The 18,119-nt window shown below is 32.7% G+C and overlaps 5 protein-coding genes across 11 annotated transcripts; all 5 read left to right on the top strand.

The window, feature by feature from the left end:
* Positions 1 to 1,466: 1,466 nt before the first annotated feature.
* On the top strand, positions 1,467 to 11,597 carry LOC110225698. 2 transcript variants are annotated; one of them, XM_021015613.1, is made up of 3 exons: positions 1,467 to 1,939; positions 10,515 to 10,603; positions 11,379 to 11,597. In XM_021015613.1, the coding sequence occupies exons 1-3, from the start codon at positions 1,819 to 1,821 to the stop codon at positions 11,460 to 11,462; spliced, it is 294 nt and encodes a 97-aa protein (XP_020871272.1). In that variant the 5' UTR covers positions 1,467 to 1,818; the 3' UTR covers positions 11,463 to 11,597. The 2 variants fall into 2 exon arrangements, with proteins under 2 accessions (XP_020871272.1, XP_020871273.1); XM_021015614.1 differs by lacking the exon at positions 11,379 to 11,597 and adding an exon at positions 10,754 to 11,013 and having other exon boundaries at positions 1,483 to 1,939.
* LOC110225696 lies at positions 2,844 to 6,610 on the top strand. The gene is made up of 4 exons (XM_021015608.1): positions 2,844 to 5,036; positions 5,126 to 5,657; positions 5,741 to 5,840; positions 5,925 to 6,610. The coding sequence occupies exons 1-4, from the start codon at positions 2,966 to 2,968 to the stop codon at positions 6,606 to 6,608; spliced, it is 3,387 nt and encodes a 1,128-aa protein (XP_020871267.1). The 5' UTR covers positions 2,844 to 2,965; the 3' UTR covers positions 6,609 to 6,610.
* On the top strand, positions 7,680 to 8,304 carry LOC110225697. Its single transcript, XM_021015609.1, has 2 exons — positions 7,680 to 8,066; positions 8,137 to 8,304. The coding sequence occupies exons 1-2, from the start codon at positions 7,801 to 7,803 to the stop codon at positions 8,279 to 8,281; spliced, it is 411 nt and encodes a 136-aa protein (XP_020871268.1). The 5' UTR covers positions 7,680 to 7,800; the 3' UTR covers positions 8,282 to 8,304.
* Positions 11,598 to 13,497: 1,900 nt separating the features above from the next.
* On the top strand, positions 13,498 to 15,067 carry LOC9301430. Of its 3 annotated transcripts, none has more exons than XM_021015610.1 (4): positions 13,498 to 13,654; positions 14,128 to 14,208; positions 14,438 to 14,524; positions 14,643 to 15,067. In XM_021015610.1, exons 1-4 carry the CDS (start codon positions 13,534 to 13,536, stop codon positions 14,744 to 14,746), a joined length of 393 nt encoding a protein of 130 aa, XP_020871269.1. In that variant the 5' UTR covers positions 13,498 to 13,533; the 3' UTR covers positions 14,747 to 15,067. The 3 variants fall into 3 exon arrangements, with proteins under 3 accessions (XP_020871269.1, XP_020871270.1, XP_002865356.2); XM_021015611.1 differs by having other exon boundaries at positions 13,509 to 13,654; positions 14,438 to 14,506; XM_002865310.2 differs by having other exon boundaries at positions 13,582 to 13,670.
* Positions 15,068 to 15,733: 666 nt separating this feature from the next.
* LOC9301429 (ras and Rab interactor 3) lies at positions 15,734 to 17,511 on the top strand. Of its 4 annotated transcripts, none has more exons than XM_021015617.1 (3): positions 15,734 to 15,916; positions 16,778 to 16,905; positions 17,279 to 17,511. In XM_021015617.1, the coding sequence occupies exons 1-2, from the start codon at positions 15,805 to 15,807 to the stop codon at positions 16,900 to 16,902; spliced, it is 237 nt and encodes a 78-aa protein (XP_020871276.1). In that variant the 5' UTR covers positions 15,734 to 15,804; the 3' UTR covers positions 16,903 to 16,905; positions 17,279 to 17,511. The 4 variants fall into 4 exon arrangements, with proteins under 4 accessions (XP_020871276.1, XP_020871274.1, XP_020871275.1 ...); XM_021015615.1 differs by having other exon boundaries at positions 17,268 to 17,511; XM_021015616.1 differs by having other exon boundaries at positions 17,245 to 17,511.
* Positions 17,512 to 18,119: the final 608 nt, after the last annotated feature.

Below are 18,119 nucleotides of genomic sequence, written 5' to 3'. Positions count from 1 at the left end.
TTGAATTTTTGGTTTAGAGATTTAAATTTATAAGTAAACATTTTTGTTCAAAAATTATTTTATATAAAGTAAATATGTAAATAGTTTTAAATATTAGTTTTATGTATATATAATGGTTATGTTTTTGGTTTTATGGTTCATGATTTAATTTCTATGAATTAAGAATTTAAATTCTAAGATTTAGAGTTTATGGTTTAGGGTTTGGAGTTAGGTTAAGGGTTTGGGGTATAAGGTATAGGGTTAAGATTTAAGGTTTAGAGTTTTGAAAATAATATTTTTAATAAGTATTAGATCTTGGTTTTAGGGTACATTAGAAATTATTTTTGTGAATTTAGGGTTCTAAGGCTTGTGTTTGGGGTTTAGTGTTTTGTATAGATGTATAGCCACAAATAAATATATGGTAAATTCGTAGCTATCTCATTAAAAATTATTAAATTAATTAGCCACAACAAAATTTGCGGATATTTGTAGCTATTAAGCTACGACTAAGCCACAAATCTAATTCGTGGCTATAATAGTCACGATTTAGCTATGAAATTTTTTTGTGGCTACTTAGCCACAAAATTGCTACAACATAGCTACTAAATGGCCACGACTTAGTTTTGTGTCTGATTTGTGGCTAATATATGCTAGCTACAATTTTTCGTCTATCGACACTACTCTTGCTTCTCCACAAGAATTACTCCAATTAACAGGTTAGTGCTTGAAATATACCCTAATTATTTTCATAAATTCAGCAGTAAATAGAGAATACCACTACAATTCGTAAATATTTTTTCTACTTTTAATAACTAGTTTTCCAAATTCTAGTTTTTGACTAATTCATATATAAAAGTACTAATAGTTTGAGACTTTATTTTGGCTCGGTTTAAAGTTTGATTTGTTTATTTGAACAAAAAAAATCGATATTTTCTTTAGTTTAGTTTGAGTATGGGTTTGGTTTTGTTAAAACAGAATAAGGACCTCTTTATTCACTTTAGGCTAATTTTAATAAATATTTAATTTATCACACTATGTCGATCGGATGATAAACGAGATGGTACATATATTTCGCCGTCTTCATCTCCACTCTCATCCCCTTCGGATTCAACAGAATATCGACAAGCTGGTATCAATATTCCGCCATCATTATCTCCATTTAGGCGACGATCTTCGCGGTCATCGCTGTTGTCACCAGCACCATCACCGTGCTTTGAAAACAACATTTCTTGAAAACACACAAGTATGTATAAGACTATGTTTTTTTTTTTTACAATAAGATTATGTTGCTATCTTTGATAAGCTATAAATAGTAAAATATTAAATTTAATTTAATATATATGATGAAGCTAGCATACACTAAATATAGATTTTAACTATATACATATATTTGTAATAACAAATTTACAATAAAACCGATGATTGATCAGTTTTTGATTAATAATACATTCACATTGAGTAGAAAATAGCATCGGTATGTAAAAAAAGAGCCATTACACAACAAAGCTTACTTGGGATGTGTTAAATGAGCGTAAATCACCAGGAGGGTGAAAAACCTCAAACAATCATATAGATGATTTTCTTAATTGTATTGTGTTAAAAATTTATTGGGCTTGGGATGTCGGCTGCTTGTAAACTTTCTTTCAATTTTTTTCCTCAATAAAATCACTGAAAACTAAAATACAAAGAAAAATCACTAGAAACCAAGAGAGTCAAAGATTAAAAATGATTGGCAGAGATTTCATTTGTTTTATTTTTGGCTTTTTATGTGTCTTCATAGCTAAATGGAATTTTACAGTATAACTGGAAAGAACAAATTGTGAGAGAGGAGAGAGAGAGATGGGAATGAGTGGTTCTTCAGGTTTAGGTCATGTGCTCATGCTTCTTCTTCTTCTTAGCATCCTCTTTCACCATACCGAATCTGCTTTGCCCTCTGATCATGAACAACTCTCAGTAACTGGTTAGTGTTTCAACACACATACATACATATACACATGCATATGTTATATAAATAAGTAATTTCTATGTTTTAATTAATTGTTTGATATATATATAATCTACATATTTGAATTTGAAAAAACTATACATTCATGAGGCTAAAGTAAATTGACAGAGTTCATGAAATATTCTAAATTGCAGAAATCAGGTCTCATGAAATGACATAGACTTGTTCAATTATACATACATATTGGTTTTGTCGATATTATTTCATCTTATATAGTTTGATCATTATCTTATACCAATATAGATATATATATATATATATATATATATATATCTATATATATATATATTTTTTTTTGACAGATCTTATACTAATATATTAAACACTTTTTACTAGAGAATTTTTTTTTTTTATTACTGCTAAGTAACTCATATATAGTTTTGAATAGATTTAATAATAAAATATATTAATATCCACGAGTTTATATCTGGCCATTTGAGATTTGAGTCAATATGTAGTAGTTTTTTTTGTCAACAATTAGTTAAAGGTTAACTCTAGCTAATCTAGATTTTGATATAGAAATTTCAGTTAATAAAGCATTTACTCCATCTGTTCGTAACACTACAAGAAAACATAGCAATTTCCGACGAACATTTCCGACGAAATTTTTAGTCGGAATTATTCCGACGGATTTCCGGGGAATTTCCGACAAACTTCCAAGAAAATAATATTTCGTCAGAAATTCGTCGGAAACATAAAAACTTTTCCGACGATTAAAAATTCGTCGGAATTTCGTCGGAAATATTTGTCGGAAACCATGGAAAATTCCGACAATCCAATGTCATCGGAAACTGCTCGGAAAGTTTGTCGGAAATTCGTCGGAAATATTAAAGGTAACCACTTTAGAATTTCCGACGAATTTCCGACAAAATGTTAGTCGGAAAAGTTTTATATATATACTAGACAACGAAAGAATCATAGACACAAGAAAAAAGTTGAAAAAAAAAAAAACAGAAACACAAAAATATCTTCGAAAAAAAAATGTCTTCTCATAATATTTATAAAATTAGAGAGTGGATGTATAATCGATTAGATGATGAAACCGGAGCTATGAGGCAGGAGTACAAGGAAGGTTTAATGGAATTCATGCAGTTTGCATCTAATCAAGAAATGACGCGTATCGAAGGTATTATGGCATGTCCTTGTGTCAAATGTTGTAATGATCATTTTCTTGCAAAAGACATTGTTTGGAATCATTTATATTGGGGAGGTTTTACACCGGGATATTATATATGGTTTTCTCACGGGGAGGATTTTAGATCGGGTCCTAGTAGTAGTCGTGAAAGAAGAGATGAAAACGTTATAATTAGCGATGAGCATATTCACCAGGAAGAAGATAATGTAATTGGAAGTGGTAGTGGTGAATTTCATGATAACGTAGAAAATACTAATGTTGCGGAGGAACCCAACTTAGAAACACAGGGATTTTTCGATATGTTAGATGCTGCAAATCATCCGATATATGCAGGATGCAGAGAGGGTCATTCTCCTTTATCCGCCGCAACACGTATGATGAACATCAAAACAGACTACAATTTAAGTGAAGATTGTGTTGATGCGTGGGCTGATTTTATCCACGATTATCTACCGGAAGATAATTTATCGCCAGTTTCATACAACGCAATCCAAAAATTGGTATCTGGGCTAGGTTTACCATTCCAAATGATTGACGTGTGTAGAGAAAATTGTATGATTTTTTGGGGAGATAATGTAAATATGTCTCAATGTCGTTTCTGTGGTGCTGAAAGGTTTCAGGTTACTGGTGGGCGAAACAAAATACCATATAAGCGTATGTGGTATTTGCCCTTGGCTGATAGGTTGAAGAGGTTGTATCAGTCAGATCGGACAGCGGAGGGTATGCGATGGCACGCTGAACATGAGTTCACCGGGGAGATTTCACATCCATCGGATGCATCGGCCTGGAAACATTTTTGTTCTACATATCCAGTCTTTGCTAATGAACCAAGGAATGTCTATCTTGGTTTATGCACGGATGGATTCAATCCATTTGGAAAGTCAGGTAGAAAATATTCTTTGTGGCCAGTAATAGTCACCCCTTACAATCTCCCACCTTCCCTTTGCATGAAAAGAGAATTTCTTTTCTTAACCATTTTGATTCCTGGTCCAAACCACCCTCGTCGTTCACTTGATGTGTTCCTACAGCCGCTTATAGAAGAGTTAAAAATGTTATGGTACCAAGGGGTTTGGGTATATGATGTCTCCACAAAGACAAATTTTAACATGCGTGCTGTATTGATGTGGACTATTAGTGACTTTCCCGCATATGGCATGTTATCGGGTTGGACAACTCATGGAAGACTGTCGTGTCCATATTGTCAAGATAATACAGATGCCTTCCAACTAAGACATGGCCGGAAATCAAGTTGGTTTGATTGTCATCGTCGTTTTCTAAGACGAAATCATCCATATCGTCGTAGTAAGACGTTGTTCCGCAAGAACAAGAGTATCCGTGATCCACCGCCACCTGAGTATGATGGTGATTATATATTAAATCAATTTCGTGATTTTGATGTTGACTGTACATCATCGGTAGGCGGTAATGGCCATGTCCGAATTGATGGATATGGAGAACATCATAATTGGCATAAAAAAAGTATCTTCTGGGAGTTGCCGTACTGGACAAATCATCTACTCCGCCACTGTCTTGACGTTATGCATATTGAGAAGAATTTCTTTGACAATATAATTAACACCATTTTAAATGTCCCGGGTAAGACTAAAGATAATGTCAAATCCAGAATGGATTTACCCGATATTTGTGCGCGCGAGGATCTCCATTTGCTTGCAGACGGAGTAGGTCCTATTCCTATATGGAGATTAGATGCAAGCAAGAAGACCAAGTTTTTTCAGTGGATAATTGATGATGTTAAATTTCCTGATGGCTATGCATCAAATCTATCATATTGTGTTGATGATCACAGTGGTAGATTAGCTGGGATGAAAAGTCATGACTGTCACGTCTTCATGCAGCGTTTACTACCATTTGCGTTTACACAACTCCTACCAAATGTTGTCCATGAAGCAATTGCAGGTACAAACAACTTATCTTTCAATTATTTTAATATGTTATTATTCATGTATATATTCTTTTTTTGTTTACAGTTATTAATTAAATTGCAGGGATAGGTGCATTTTTTAGAGATTTGTGTTCAAGATCTCTAACAGTCGAAGGACTACATACACTTGAAGATAATATCCCGATTATCATTTGCAATTTGGAGAAATTATTTCCCCCATCATTCTTTGATGTCATGGAGCACTTGCCTATCCATCTACCTCGTGAAGCAGCACTAGGCGGTCCAGTTCAGTACCGGTGGATGTATCCTTTTGAGCGTTATATGTTCCATTTGAAGAAAAAAGTAAAAAATCTTAGCAAAGTTGAGGGATCAATAGTAGCTCAAAGCATAAACGAGGAGACTTCTCATTTTTCGGCCTACTATTTTGCTCCAAATGTCCAAACAAAAGCAAGAAAACCAGGTAGGTACGATGATGGGGGTGTGCGGCCTTTTTACCATACATCTGTCCCAGATATCTTTTCTCAAATCGGGAGACTGAGTGGGAAGAAAAGAGAAGTATGGTTTACAGATCAAGAATTTAATCACATTCATACTTACATACTCCGGAACTGTGACGATGTCATACCATTCGAGAAGTAAGAAACAAAATTCATACCTTAATAATACGCATATATTATTTGCAAAATAATTACTTATACAAAAAAACAAATGTCTGTAGGATCTTTGATGATCAAGTGTCTGGAGCGTATCCAAACATGACAGAGGCTCGAAAAGAGGAAATGAAGCAGACACAATATGCTAATTGGTTAAAATATTATGTAAGTTTTCACCGTTGATTTTACATATATTATGAACATGGTTACTATTTATTAAAATCGTACATTTGCTTGTATGTTTTGCAGATCAAATCAGCCGCAAGTAGGCAGGAACACTATCCAACATGGTTTGAAGAGTTGGTTGGAGGTCCTCTATCAAGGGCAATGGCATACCCGATGTATTGCACTCGAGGCTACGTTTTCATAAAACGTCCAGGGATTACTAACAGAAAAACAGTGAATTATGGGGTCGTTGTTCGTACAGATTCGATAGACTACTATGGTGAAATTACTGATATATTAGAGGTTGAATATCCGGGAGTCATAAATTTGAAATGTATACTCTTCAAGTGTGACTGGTATGATCCTAGAGTTGGAAGAGGTGTTAGACTTACAAAGTATGGTGTCACAGAGATCAACTCGACTAAGCAGTTAAGAAAGTACGATCCGTTTATACTTGCATCTCAGGCAGCACAGGTTTGCTACATACCATATCCACAAGTAGGTGTTCGACAATATCCATGGATTACGGCTCATCAAATAAATCCAAGAAGCAGAGTTGATGGGGTGAAAGAAAAGGAACCGCTACAACGAATTGCAGTAAACGAAATTACGCAAGTAGATCAATCTGTCGGTGACATTCCCCTCGTTGATATTGAGAACATAGAACTCGAAGAGATATGGGAAAATGCGGAAGACGAAGAGGATGGAGAAGAGTTTGAAGATCAAAATGATTCTGCTAGTTCAGATTATTCTTCCGATTCTCAGTAAATCAAATATATCGTCTTTAGTTTTATATATATATATTTTATAAAATCTGTTTAAATGCTTTTAAATTTATCATATTATATGCATTATAATTTATTTGTTAAAAAAATCTGTTTCTATTTTATAATAATTAAACCATTCTAATATTTTATTTTATTCATACTTTCATCGGAACTGTCGTATGAAACGTTTGAGATTAAATTTGTACCGCTTAAATATATCTTGATACAAAACAGGGTATATTTAATTAAAGAAATACTTGACACAAAATAATTAAAATTATTTAAATAAATATACCCTGTTTCCGAAGAATTTTCCGACGACATTATTTTCTCCATCGGAAAATCGTCGGAATTAGGCTATATTGAATTAATTTATTTTTTTTACTTTTCTTTCAGAAATACTGAAGCGGGAACATTTACGAGACTCGGGAGATTTAATGTCCAAATTCCGTCGGAGATTGGGTCTTAAATTTATTGCCGTTTACTGTTCCCGGGCGCCAAAGAAGTTAATGTAACCAATTTCCGACGAAATTTCCGACGAAATTTAAAAATTTGTCGGAATATTTGTCGGAAAATGTTACCGGGAGATTTAATTTCCGACGAATTTTCCGATAAATTTTGTAAATTTCGTCGGAAATTTCGTCGGAAATTGGATACATTAATTTCTCTAGCGCTCGAGATAAGTAAACAATGCAGCGGAAATTCGCGAGATTAATGTAACCAATTTCCGACGAAGTTTCCGACGACATTTAAAAATTTGTCGGAAATTTCGTCGGAAAATGTTACCGCGATATTTAATTTCCGACGAAATTTCCGACAAATTTATAAAATTCGTCGGAAATTTCGTCGGAAATTGGTTACATTAATTTCTCGCGAATCTCGTAAATGTAGAGGGAAAGTTACTTGGTTTGAAATTCCCGCTGCATTGTTTCCGACGAATTTCCGACAAATATGGTCGTCGGAAATTCTTATATATATACGACTCACAGATTTTTGCCTCTTACGCACTTATCACTCTTATAAATCTCTCTACAATATCTCTCTAAAATCTCTCTACAAAATCACTCTAAAATCTCTCTAAAATCTCTCTGTGATAAACAAACGTTAAGGTAAGATGTTTAGTTTTATTTTCTTCATAATTTTGTTTATAAAATTCAAAAGACTAATTATAAATTTTTTATTTGATTAAGGAGATGGATAATGGATCGTGGAGTGGATATATGTCGTATTGCAATGAACGTGGGTTTGCTCCGGATTTGAATCTTGGTTCCGAAACCCAACCACCGGAGGATTTTCCCATGGAGGACACGGAAGTTCCGGAGACGGAACCATTGGCGATGCCTACACGGAATGATGATGCAAATCCACTCGATTCTATGACGCTAGACCAATTACTCCGTGCTCCGGGTCGAGATAAATTGAAAAAGATCGACCCAAGCCGTATGCACGGAACAACTTGGTAAGAAATTGTATTATTTAATTTATAGTTTTACGTAGATAATCTTAATTAAATAATTTGGTAATTATAGGTATCGATTCGATAAAGGATTCACAAAGATTATCAAGAAAATCATGGAGAGCGATTTCCCCGATCCCGCTCCGAATATTACGTCGGTCTCCGGAGACACAAAGAAACGTTGGTTTAAGGCATTTGCGGTTAGTTTATTTAAATAAAATTTATGCTTTATTTACTTTGTTTATAATTGTAGCTAAAAAAATTAAATTTTAAAATTTTACAACACTAAAAATATATATATTTTAAATTGTTTAACATTGTAGCAAAAATTTAATTGGGATTATGGTCTTACGGGCGAAGTACAAGAAAAATTTGAGGAAATATGTGGGGTACGTTTATTGGATTATGTTTATGGATGGAAAAAGAAATGGCTTAACGGGAAAGAAAAGCCAAAATGGATGCGAGAAAACGTTTGGCAAGGGCTTATTGCATATTGGTTACAAGAGCAAAATAAGTCCCGTAGTGAAACTAATTCTCAAAATCGCAAGAGTGAACGCGGAGGCTATGGCATGGCTAAACATACTTGTGGATCAATGCCATATGTCCGGAAAAAGGAAAAAATGGTAAATAAAAATTTAAATTTTTTACATTTCAATTTGCATTATAATAAATTTTATTGTAAATTTTTAACTAATAAATATTTTAAATGCAAGCGTAATCCCGAAACCGGTGAGTATCCCGATATGGTGACATTCATGGAGGAGACTCACAAACGGAAATCGGACGGGACATTTGTTGATAAAAAAGCTGAGGCAATAGCTCGTCGATGTCGGGAGATGGAGAAAGAGAAACTCACACAATTGAGTCAACAATCAGACACGCCCGATGATTATCAACTCACCCAAGCAGAAAAAAACGATATTTTCCGATCGGTAAGTAATAGTAATTAAAATATTATAATTTAGATAATATGTTTTATTTCCTAACAACATTTTCATTATAATAGCAAGTTGAAGTTAAAAAAGGACGTAGATTTGGATACGGTTCCATTCCGTATGACGAAGACATGGGCGGAAGTTCGTCGTATTCACATGCACACGTGAATTGTCAAGCAAACGCAGCCGAAATCATCGAGTTGAAGACTCAATTAAAAGATTGTAAGTTTTGGATGGATACGATGGCCCGTCTTCATCCCGACATCGTTCCGCCTTCTCGCCAAGATCAACCCGGAAATCAAAATGAAACAAATAACGTTGACACTCTATTTGATAATATATAATATTTGCGTTTGTAATAATTTTTAGTTGTTTAAGAACTTATTAATGTTTAATTATGTTTTTTATATTATGTGGTGAATTTTATTTTTTTTAATTATGTTTTTATATAATATTTGTGTTTGTTTTATTGAATTATTACAATTAAATTAAATTAATATTATTTAATTTAATTAATTATATTAATTAACAATAAAATATAAATATATTTTTTTTAATAAAATATAATATTTCGTCGGAAATTCATCGGAAAATAATAAAAAAATACGATTTGTCGGAAATTCGTCGGAAACTATTAAATATATTATTATATTATATTTTGTCGGAAATTCGTCGGAAATATCCATTCGTCGGAAATTCGTCGGAACGTTCCGACGAACTTCCGACGATTTGTGGTCGGAAAATCGTCGGAATCGTACTCGATCTTGCGGCGTCGTTTGTCGGAATCTCCTCGGAATGGCGTCGGAATATGCCGTCGGGATATCGTCGGCAATTTTCCGTCGCTATTCCGACGGACATTTCCGACACCTTTCCGACGGGCTTTCGACGAATATTTCCGACGATTTTCCGACAAATATTTCCGACGAATTTTCCGACAAATCATCTCGACAGAAATTTCCGACGAATTTCCGACGAATATTGTTTTCCGACCAGAGAATTCCGACAAACTTGGTGTAGTCGGAAATTCGTCGGAAACATCCATTTCCGACGAATTTCCGACTATTTGGTTTGTCGGAATTTGCTATGTTTTCTTGTAGTGTAAGTAAGCCAAGTTTTAGAAGAAAAGATAATGGTTTAAAAAAAGAAAAACTTTAATGCATTTTTATTGAATTCTTATTTGTTTGGAGTTATAAAAAATTATTATTCACAAAATGATGCATTTATATTTATATTATTTTAATTTGTTTTCTTGGTATGTGTAGAAAAAAAATAAAACTTGAATTAATTAAGAAAAAATGTAGTATTTTATTGATACTATTTCCAGAACCATTAAAGTAGTAGGGCACTTAAGATGCATATAATTACAAGTTTACAAAAATCTGGTCTATTATGGTGACTTTAATAGTTTAATTTGAATCCTTATGCATTAACCAGTTTGCTTATGATTCTATCTACATATATAAAGAATAGTTCGACAAAAAGAGAAAGAATAAATATCTTTAAAAATAAAATGAAGGGAGGAGAATGATGGCGAATTATAAGCCCAATGCTGCAGTAGAAACACCACCATCAAGAAGTAGACGAGGTGGTGGTGGTCAGAATACGGTAATACATTACTTTAAAAATCAATCAATAATTGATCACCTCCTTAATTAAAAAATAAATTATCCACTTCGCTTCCGATATTTTATATCTGTCTATTGTATATATTCGTTATATGTAAATATTAATTAATGAATAGATATAATCTTATAGGGAGGAGATTGATAAGTACATATGTATAAGACAAATAGAGATATATACAAGACCTTCAAGCAGTGGACTGTGGACAGATTCATCAACATTACTCTCCTTAGCTTTGGCCAGTATACAAACTTGTATAACAAATAAATCACCAAAAATAATATAAATGTGAATGTATAATTTGCACTTTATGTGATTCCAAGTATGGATTTTTAAATTTTCAAAATATGTGAACAAATGTTTGTGTATAATACTCCCTCAGTTTCAGTTTAGTTGTCGTTTTAGGATTTAAATTTTGTTTTATAATAGTTGTCGTTTTATGTTTTCAATGCAAATATTTGGTGAAAATTCCAGTTTTATCCCTACTGTTTTAATGTTTTGGCCAATGAAATTTTTTATAAAATATATTAATAAAGGGTAAAACAGAAAATTTAATGCTTTTATTAATTTGTGTGAAAAAACCTTAAACGACAACTAAAACGAAACGGAGGGAGTATAGTGTTCTCCTTAGTTTTATTTTTACAAAATAGAGTTGATTAAAACTTTATTATTATAAGGTCGTTTTCGTAAAAAAAATAAAAATTTATGTTATAGATGTTTTCTTACATAAATTTATTTCTTTGTCCGGCGCAAACAGTACCATCAAAAAGGGCTAGTAAAGGACCTAACGAAGCCTAACTTAAGCACCATGGAAACATTGTACTTTATGCCAATTATGTGAGTCATCCTTGCCAGCTTTTCAAATTCTAATTTGGCAACATTACCTCCTAGCCGTACAACCAATTTCTTTAAATTTGTTGTATTCAGTAGTAGAAACCGTATGAATGAACACATGAGTTCGGGCTTTGCATCTTTACCCTCCAAGAAATAGACTCCTCTTTCTTGTTCCCACCTTTGATCAAAGTACAAACCTTGTGAAGACAAGTTAGTCTCAAAAGGATTTCTTATGTTTTGGGCATGTAGAACGAAAACATGATCAACATCTCACTCTAATAGCTTCACCAGATCAACTGTGAGCTGCTTTAGTGCAGGTGAATTTTGTAAAAGCCTTCTTATTCCGAGAAGAACGGATCGAAGAATCATAGTTTCAAGTGTTAAATTTTCCACCTTGAATGTTGGAAAAGGAACATCATGGACTTGAGCAAGAGAAAACACCTCAAAGAAAGTAGATCCAAAGTTAAGCTTCTTTACGTTCTACAACTTTAGCATTATGTCTGGAAGAAAATCATACACCTTCTTCAACCATCCACTAGGGCAACAGTCTAGTTTTGCTTCCTTTAGAGATGATATCCACTAAAACAGATGGTGAAACAAAAGACAACCTCAAATAGCATATATCTGATGCTTCAATCTTCACCAGCTCAAAACCAACATAATAAATATAAGGGTCCATACCTATGTCCAAGCTCATGACACTTGGTGCATTGTGGAGGTCAAAATACATGAGCTACTCTTTACACTGACATAATGTCAAACTTCTCAGAAGTGGACAACCGATGAGAATATTAGCATGTGTTTCTTGGCGAATATACCAACATTTTAAGGACAAGTTTTTTAGTGACTTCCACGTCACATACTTTGGGATCAGTTTCATATCGGGATGTTGCACGATGAGTTGCTTTAGCCAGTCAATGTTAAAAAACTCATCCATGATGAAACGATAGTCGTGATCACTACCGTTAAATCTAATAGATATGTTATCCGGTTTGAGTTCTATGACGAAAGAGATCCAATCATCTATATCGTTGTTCCGTCTTTGCACCTTATTGACGCGTAGATGAAAAGTAGATATTTAGTGGTTGTCAAACGATATATGTTAACCGTTATTGGGACCGCCGATCTTTCATAATCACTGTAAATTATCTACACAGTGGGTTTCCTTTTCACTCATTCTTCCATCTTTTATACAAAACAGAAGTGCATAGGACGAATTTGGTAGGCAAAAACGAAATTATCCTTTGGAGTAACTCGTTCAGTAGCTTGTTGATCGACATAGCCATCCATTCTAACAAGACAAATATTGAACCTCTCGTCTCTGCTTGTATTACAGTGTTACACATGATCTTATATCTTATATACTGTATTAAACGGATACATGCTAAAAGAAAATACATAAAAATAAGAAAAAGAAATATCTTTGTTAAAAAAAAGGAAAAACTAACGACAAAATATTTGTATACAAAAAGGATAGAGCGGTAATCAATTCAACACCCACGGCCCAACGCAATAACCCAGTTCTCTCTCTCTTTTTTTATATAGCCCAATACTGCTTTGCTTTGTTTTTCGGTTTGCTAATAATATTTAAACCTTTTGGATTTTTATATTTCTTCACAATTTTTTTTGAACTTCTTAAAGCTTTATTAGTTTCCACTGTTGTTATTATTGTTTACAAAAGACCATAAATAAAAAGGACATGAATGATACATACACCATGTTTTTTTTTTTGTTTTTTGTTTTTTAAATAAAATATATATATTAATTCAACCCGAATTGGGCTTGGGTTATTGGCCCATACAGATTCACGATTCTTAGTTTTTGTATATATGGTTTTGGATCAGGATTTCTGGGCTAGGAATGTGGGCTTAATTGTATTTAAATAATCCAATTTCTATGAAAATAATATTTTAACCAAAAGAAAATAAAAAGAAAGATCACGGAAAAGCAAGAGGGTCAATTATTGAACATGAATGGTAGAGAAAATTTTCATTTGTTTTTACATTTTTTGTGGGTGGGGTTTTATTTGTCTGGACGTCTTATAATAATATTCACTCTTTTACGAAAGAGAAAGAGAGATGGATACTCATGCTTCTTCAAAATTGGGTCATGTACTCATGCTTCTTCTTCTTCTTAGCTTCCTCTTGCACCATACCAAATCTACTTTGCCTTCTGATCATGAAGAACTCTCAATAACTGGTTAGTCTTTCAATAGGTACACATACACATGTATATTTTTTCCATGTGATAATTCATTTACATTTTTTACTCTATGTATTAATATAAACACATATATAGATTCATATTCTAACAAAAGTTAATCTATGGAGTTCAGGAAATATATTAATCACATAAAGCAATTTTCAATAAATACATACACTTTTTTTGCTATGTGCATAATTGGTTTTATTGATAGTATTCATCTTGGATCATATCTTTTATATTCAGTACTATTAATCTATAAAGATAAGAAAAGAGTTTGAATAACGATTTGTTTATGCAATATTTTAGTATTTGAAAGCTTAGCTTGTATTATTCTTTTGGATTTTACTTTCCAGTTTCAAACTCACTGTAATTCGTAAGCAAGTTACCGTTAAATTTTATCTCTATCTCTTCTAATATAATATATATATACTTACAAAGAATATATATCTTTAAAAAATCAAATGAAGGGAGGAGAATTATGGCGTATTACAAGCACGATGGTGCCATAGGAACACCACCATCAAGAAGTGGACGAGGTGGTGGTCACGGTATGGTACTCATATCCATATATTTTCTTTTATTTTTTTGTTAATTAAAGCACTTATATTCATACCAGTAAGATAGATTAATTTATAACAAGAAAACATCCACTTTTTATTATTATTACAAATTTCTTCTCTTTTAGACTTAATTGTACACTTTACTTCTCGATATTTTATATTTTCTTATATTGTACATTTTCATTATGTAAATATTAATGCACACAATATTTTGTAGGGAAGAGAATGATGCCCTACTACAACCCAAATGCTCCCACACAAACACCAACATTGAGAAGTAGACGAGGTGGTGGTGGTCACAACGATACTCATAATTCATAACGCCAAAAACACAAATCAATAATTTATCACGATACTTAAAATCAAAATTATCCACTTTGCTTCCGATAAATAAATATTAATGAATGTATCTTATCTTGTAGGGAGGAAACTGATGGGTATATATAGGCCAAATGGAGACATATATACAGGACCATCAAACAGTGGACATGGTGGTGGTCACATTCATCAACATTCCTCTCCTTAGTTTTGGGGCAGTTTCCAAGTTTGGAAACTCATCTAATACCAAAAATAATAGAGATGTGAATGTAATTTGTGTTTTATGTGATTCCAAGAACGGAGTGGATATGGTGGTGGTCACATTCATCAACATTCCGATCTCCTTAGTTTTACAAAACTGGAAGAAATTATGGTTGTTTGTCAGTTTGTGTACAAGTAGAATTATGGTCAAGTCATTACGGGTGTGGTTTTTGTAAGTCGGTGAGAATCGACTGTTGAAGAATAATTAAACATGTGACTTATTTACATCTTCTCGTTAGCTGGCTACGTAAAACGATTCGATTCATAATTCTATTGTTCAGTTGTGTGTCTCTCTTCTATGAGCATGTGCAGTAGTGAATCTCTCACCCAAATTTCTTATGTAAAAAAATAATAATAAAATAATAAAAAATATTATTTAATTGTAAAAGTCTCTAAAAAATGTAGAGACTTGAGAGACTCTAACTACTTTTTTAAAAAAACTCTTACAATTAAATAATACTTTTTATTATTATTATTTTTTACATGAGAGATTTTTGTGAGAGACTTTCATTGCATGCACATGCTCTAACGGACTGATATAAGAGACTTTTTTTTCGCGAATGTTACGGAAAATCCCTTTTTTCGGGTGTTCATGTGAGTCATCCGGTGGCTACGTAGCATACATACCGCTATTAACCGATTCCTAATATCTAAAACATTTCTCCAACAATGATAATACTAATACATTCATATGTAAATTACGCTAAGTTTGTATTATATATAAAAAAAATATTGCTGAATAAATAAGTCACTGAAAAAGTCATGTTTTGCTGAGTTTGTCTTCGTTATACTGTGTCATTGTTGAAACTTTATCCATACGCGTTTGTTAATGTCCTTTTTTTTGACTAAATGAATAACCGAATAGCCGAGAAAAGTCACATTTTTTAAACGTTTTTTATTTCCCTTTTCTCCTGCTTTAAATGGGATTTCGTGGATTTAAAACCATTTGCATGGTCAGTATCGGATCAAGAGGATTTAGCAAAATTAACAACGAGAGAAAGAGAGATGGCAAAGAAGTTAGGACTTATGATTTTGCTTCTAGTGATTATGCTGGTCTCATGCTCTAAGTCTAACGACTGTGCTCTTGCGTCTCCACAAAAGTCACGTCCATCATCAGGTTAGTCGTGACACATATGCTAAGGTTTTTCATAAATGGAACATAAATATGCGAAGGTTTAGTCTTCCCAAGTTATAGAAACCAACTGGAGACAGTCAGGTGCATGCAATACGGTTTCAATTTTGTATTTGCAAACAAATATATTTAATATGATACTTTTTTCAGAAAGCTAAGATCTTAATCGATTTTTTCTTTTCTTGGTTTCAGTAAATTTTTTGGAAGATCGAACAAAAAAACTAGTTAGTTGTTTTCATCTTACTTTTGGGATGGTTTTAGTCAATAAACATGTTGAAACTGGTTAATTTTTATTTATTTCTTTGAATCATATGATAAGTGTTTATGCTAATTTTCACAAATATTTATTCTTACAATTTATGTTGTTTATAAGGAAACAATTAATCTTTATATAATAATTGCCTCTACAAACTCTTGTGAGAACACGATGCAAAATATTTTTGTTAGCTCATGAACTTATTTTAATGTCCTCTCTCTGATTTATTAAAGAATATATCTCGTGGATTTTATTAATTATGATAAAATAAATCATCTTTAGTTTTGGATCTGATTTATTAATTATGATAAATCAATTTACAAATTTTTCAAAATCATTACTTGTTAATGTATTCAATATGAAAATATGCGTAATCTTCCCACAAAGAATCATACTAGCTAGTAGCTATGTGTATTAACAAAAGTTTAACTTATTTAATTACACTTCAACTTTTATTTTCATACCAATGTTTTAACATTTAGCCACTTTTAGTTTTGTAAATAGTACGTATACGTCTTTTCAAAAACTTAATTCATGGAAAAAATAAACTAAATTTCAAGTTATTTTTATTGTTATTATAAATTATATAGAGTGGAGAAGGAAGTTGATACCAGTACGGTCATCAAGAAGTCCACGAAGTCCTTCGTATGCGCCACGAAATCCGCCACTACCGCCACCGCCACCGCCTTTGTCACCATCATCACCATCAAATTAATTGGTAAGCAAATAATAATTGCCATATTGATATTATCGTATAGACCGAATATAGATTTTAAAGTTTGTACATATATTTGATAACAACAAAATTAATCGCTCTTATTAAAACAGAATAAAAAATGAATCAATACATATTGAGAGATACACGTATGTTATATTTCTAAATAATACAGCAAAACTATAGTAAAAATGATTTGTTTTTCTTCATAAGATTAGAAGTATGTCATTGAATTGTATTGAAACTTCGAATAAGAAAACTATATATTTTCTTCTTCTTTTCTTTTGGATTAAACCATATTTCTTACTTCTCGATATATTTTATATTGTACATACTCATTAGTATGTATAAATATTAATGCGTAGATATTATTTAGTAAGGAGGAGGAGATTGATGAGTATATATCGGCCAACTCGAGACGATCAAGCAATTTACATGGCTGTGGTCACATTCATCAACATTCCTATCAGTTTTTGGCCAGTATACGAACTTGAATCTTATCTAGTAATTCACCAAAAATAAAATAGATTTGAATGTAATTTGTATTTTAAGAGATTCCAATTAAGGATTTTTGAAGTCTCAATATATGCATATCATATGTTTGTTTAATTTAGTGTTTTGGAAAAATAATTATCTTTAAAGTTTAAAAGTATTTTGTTTTCTTTTTTGAAAAAGATTAAAAGTATTTTCTTCACAATTTGTTATTCTTATAATGTCCTTGTTTATATATAAATCAAGCACGTTCAGAAGTGAGGACTAGTTACCTCATTTAAAACCATTTCTTAAATATTTGGTAATTCATCTTAAGGTAGTTTGTTTAACTCTTTTTTTTTTTGATATACCCTATCGGCTATCCGGTCGGCCCCGGTAGGAACGCACCGAGGTGCTACATAGTAGACTTGTCCACCGTGTTAACGGCTAGGCCCTTCGGGCTACCACTCTGCCTATCCCGAGTTTGGTGTACCTTCCGACTAAGTGCCAGGGGTAATCAGGCCGCCTGCATTTCTGACTACCATATAAACCAATTGGGCCAAAGCCCAACTAACAGACTTCCCACATAATATTGATAACAGCAGGAGGAGGAGTCGAATCCGGAGGGGAGGGACTTTCACCCAAACACCCCTCGCCCACCAACCACCCTCCCACCACCATGTGGACTAGTTTGTTTAACTCACCCACAATAAATACTTACAATAAATACTTCGCCTTACCTAACT

Source organism: Arabidopsis lyrata, assembly GCF_000004255.2.
Source record: "Arabidopsis lyrata subsp. lyrata unplaced genomic scaffold ARALYscaffold_8, whole genome shotgun sequence".
NCBI classification, from domain to species: Eukaryota; Viridiplantae; Streptophyta; class Magnoliopsida; order Brassicales; family Brassicaceae; genus Arabidopsis; species Arabidopsis lyrata.
This window is presented reverse-complemented; position numbering and strand designations above follow the sequence as displayed.

Bases quoted from the DNA above. Each gene is read 5' to 3' on its own strand.
- LOC110225698 (XM_021015613.1), top strand. From the start codon at position 1,819: ATGGGAATGAGTGGTTCTTCAGGTTTAGGTCATGTGCTCATGCTTCTT. The intron at 1,940-10,514 runs GTTAGTGTTTCA...AATAAAATGAAG, and splicing joins TGAACAACTCTCAGTAACTG to GGAGGAGAATGATGGCGAAT. The intron at 10,604-11,378 runs GTAATACATTAC...CGGCGCAAACAG, and splicing joins GTGGTGGTGGTCAGAATACG to TACCATCAAAAAGGGCTAGT.
- LOC110225696 (XM_021015608.1), top strand. From the start codon at position 2,966: ATGTCTTCTCATAATATTTATAAAATTAGAGAGTGGATGTATAATCGA. The intron at 5,037-5,125 runs GTACAAACAACT...ATTAAATTGCAG, and splicing joins TGTCCATGAAGCAATTGCAG to GGATAGGTGCATTTTTTAGA. The intron at 5,658-5,740 runs GTAAGAAACAAA...AAATGTCTGTAG, and splicing joins GATGTCATACCATTCGAGAA to GATCTTTGATGATCAAGTGT.
- LOC110225697 (XM_021015609.1), top strand. From the start codon at position 7,801: ATGGATAATGGATCGTGGAGTGGATATATGTCGTATTGCAATGAACGT. The intron at 8,067-8,136 runs GTAAGAAATTGT...TGGTAATTATAG, and splicing joins CGTATGCACGGAACAACTTG to GTATCGATTCGATAAAGGAT.
- LOC9301430 (XM_021015610.1), top strand. From the start codon at position 13,534: ATGGATACTCATGCTTCTTCAAAATTGGGTCATGTACTCATGCTTCTT. The intron at 14,209-14,437 runs GTATGGTACTCA...AATATTTTGTAG, and splicing joins TGGACGAGGTGGTGGTCACG to GGAAGAGAATGATGCCCTAC. The intron at 14,525-14,642 runs ATACTCATAATT...CTTATCTTGTAG, and splicing joins AGGTGGTGGTGGTCACAACG to GGAGGAAACTGATGGGTATA.
- LOC9301429 (XM_021015617.1), top strand. From the start codon at position 15,805: ATGGCAAAGAAGTTAGGACTTATGATTTTGCTTCTAGTGATTATGCTG. The intron at 15,917-16,777 runs GTTAGTCGTGAC...TAAATTATATAG, and splicing joins AAAGTCACGTCCATCATCAG to AGTGGAGAAGGAAGTTGATA.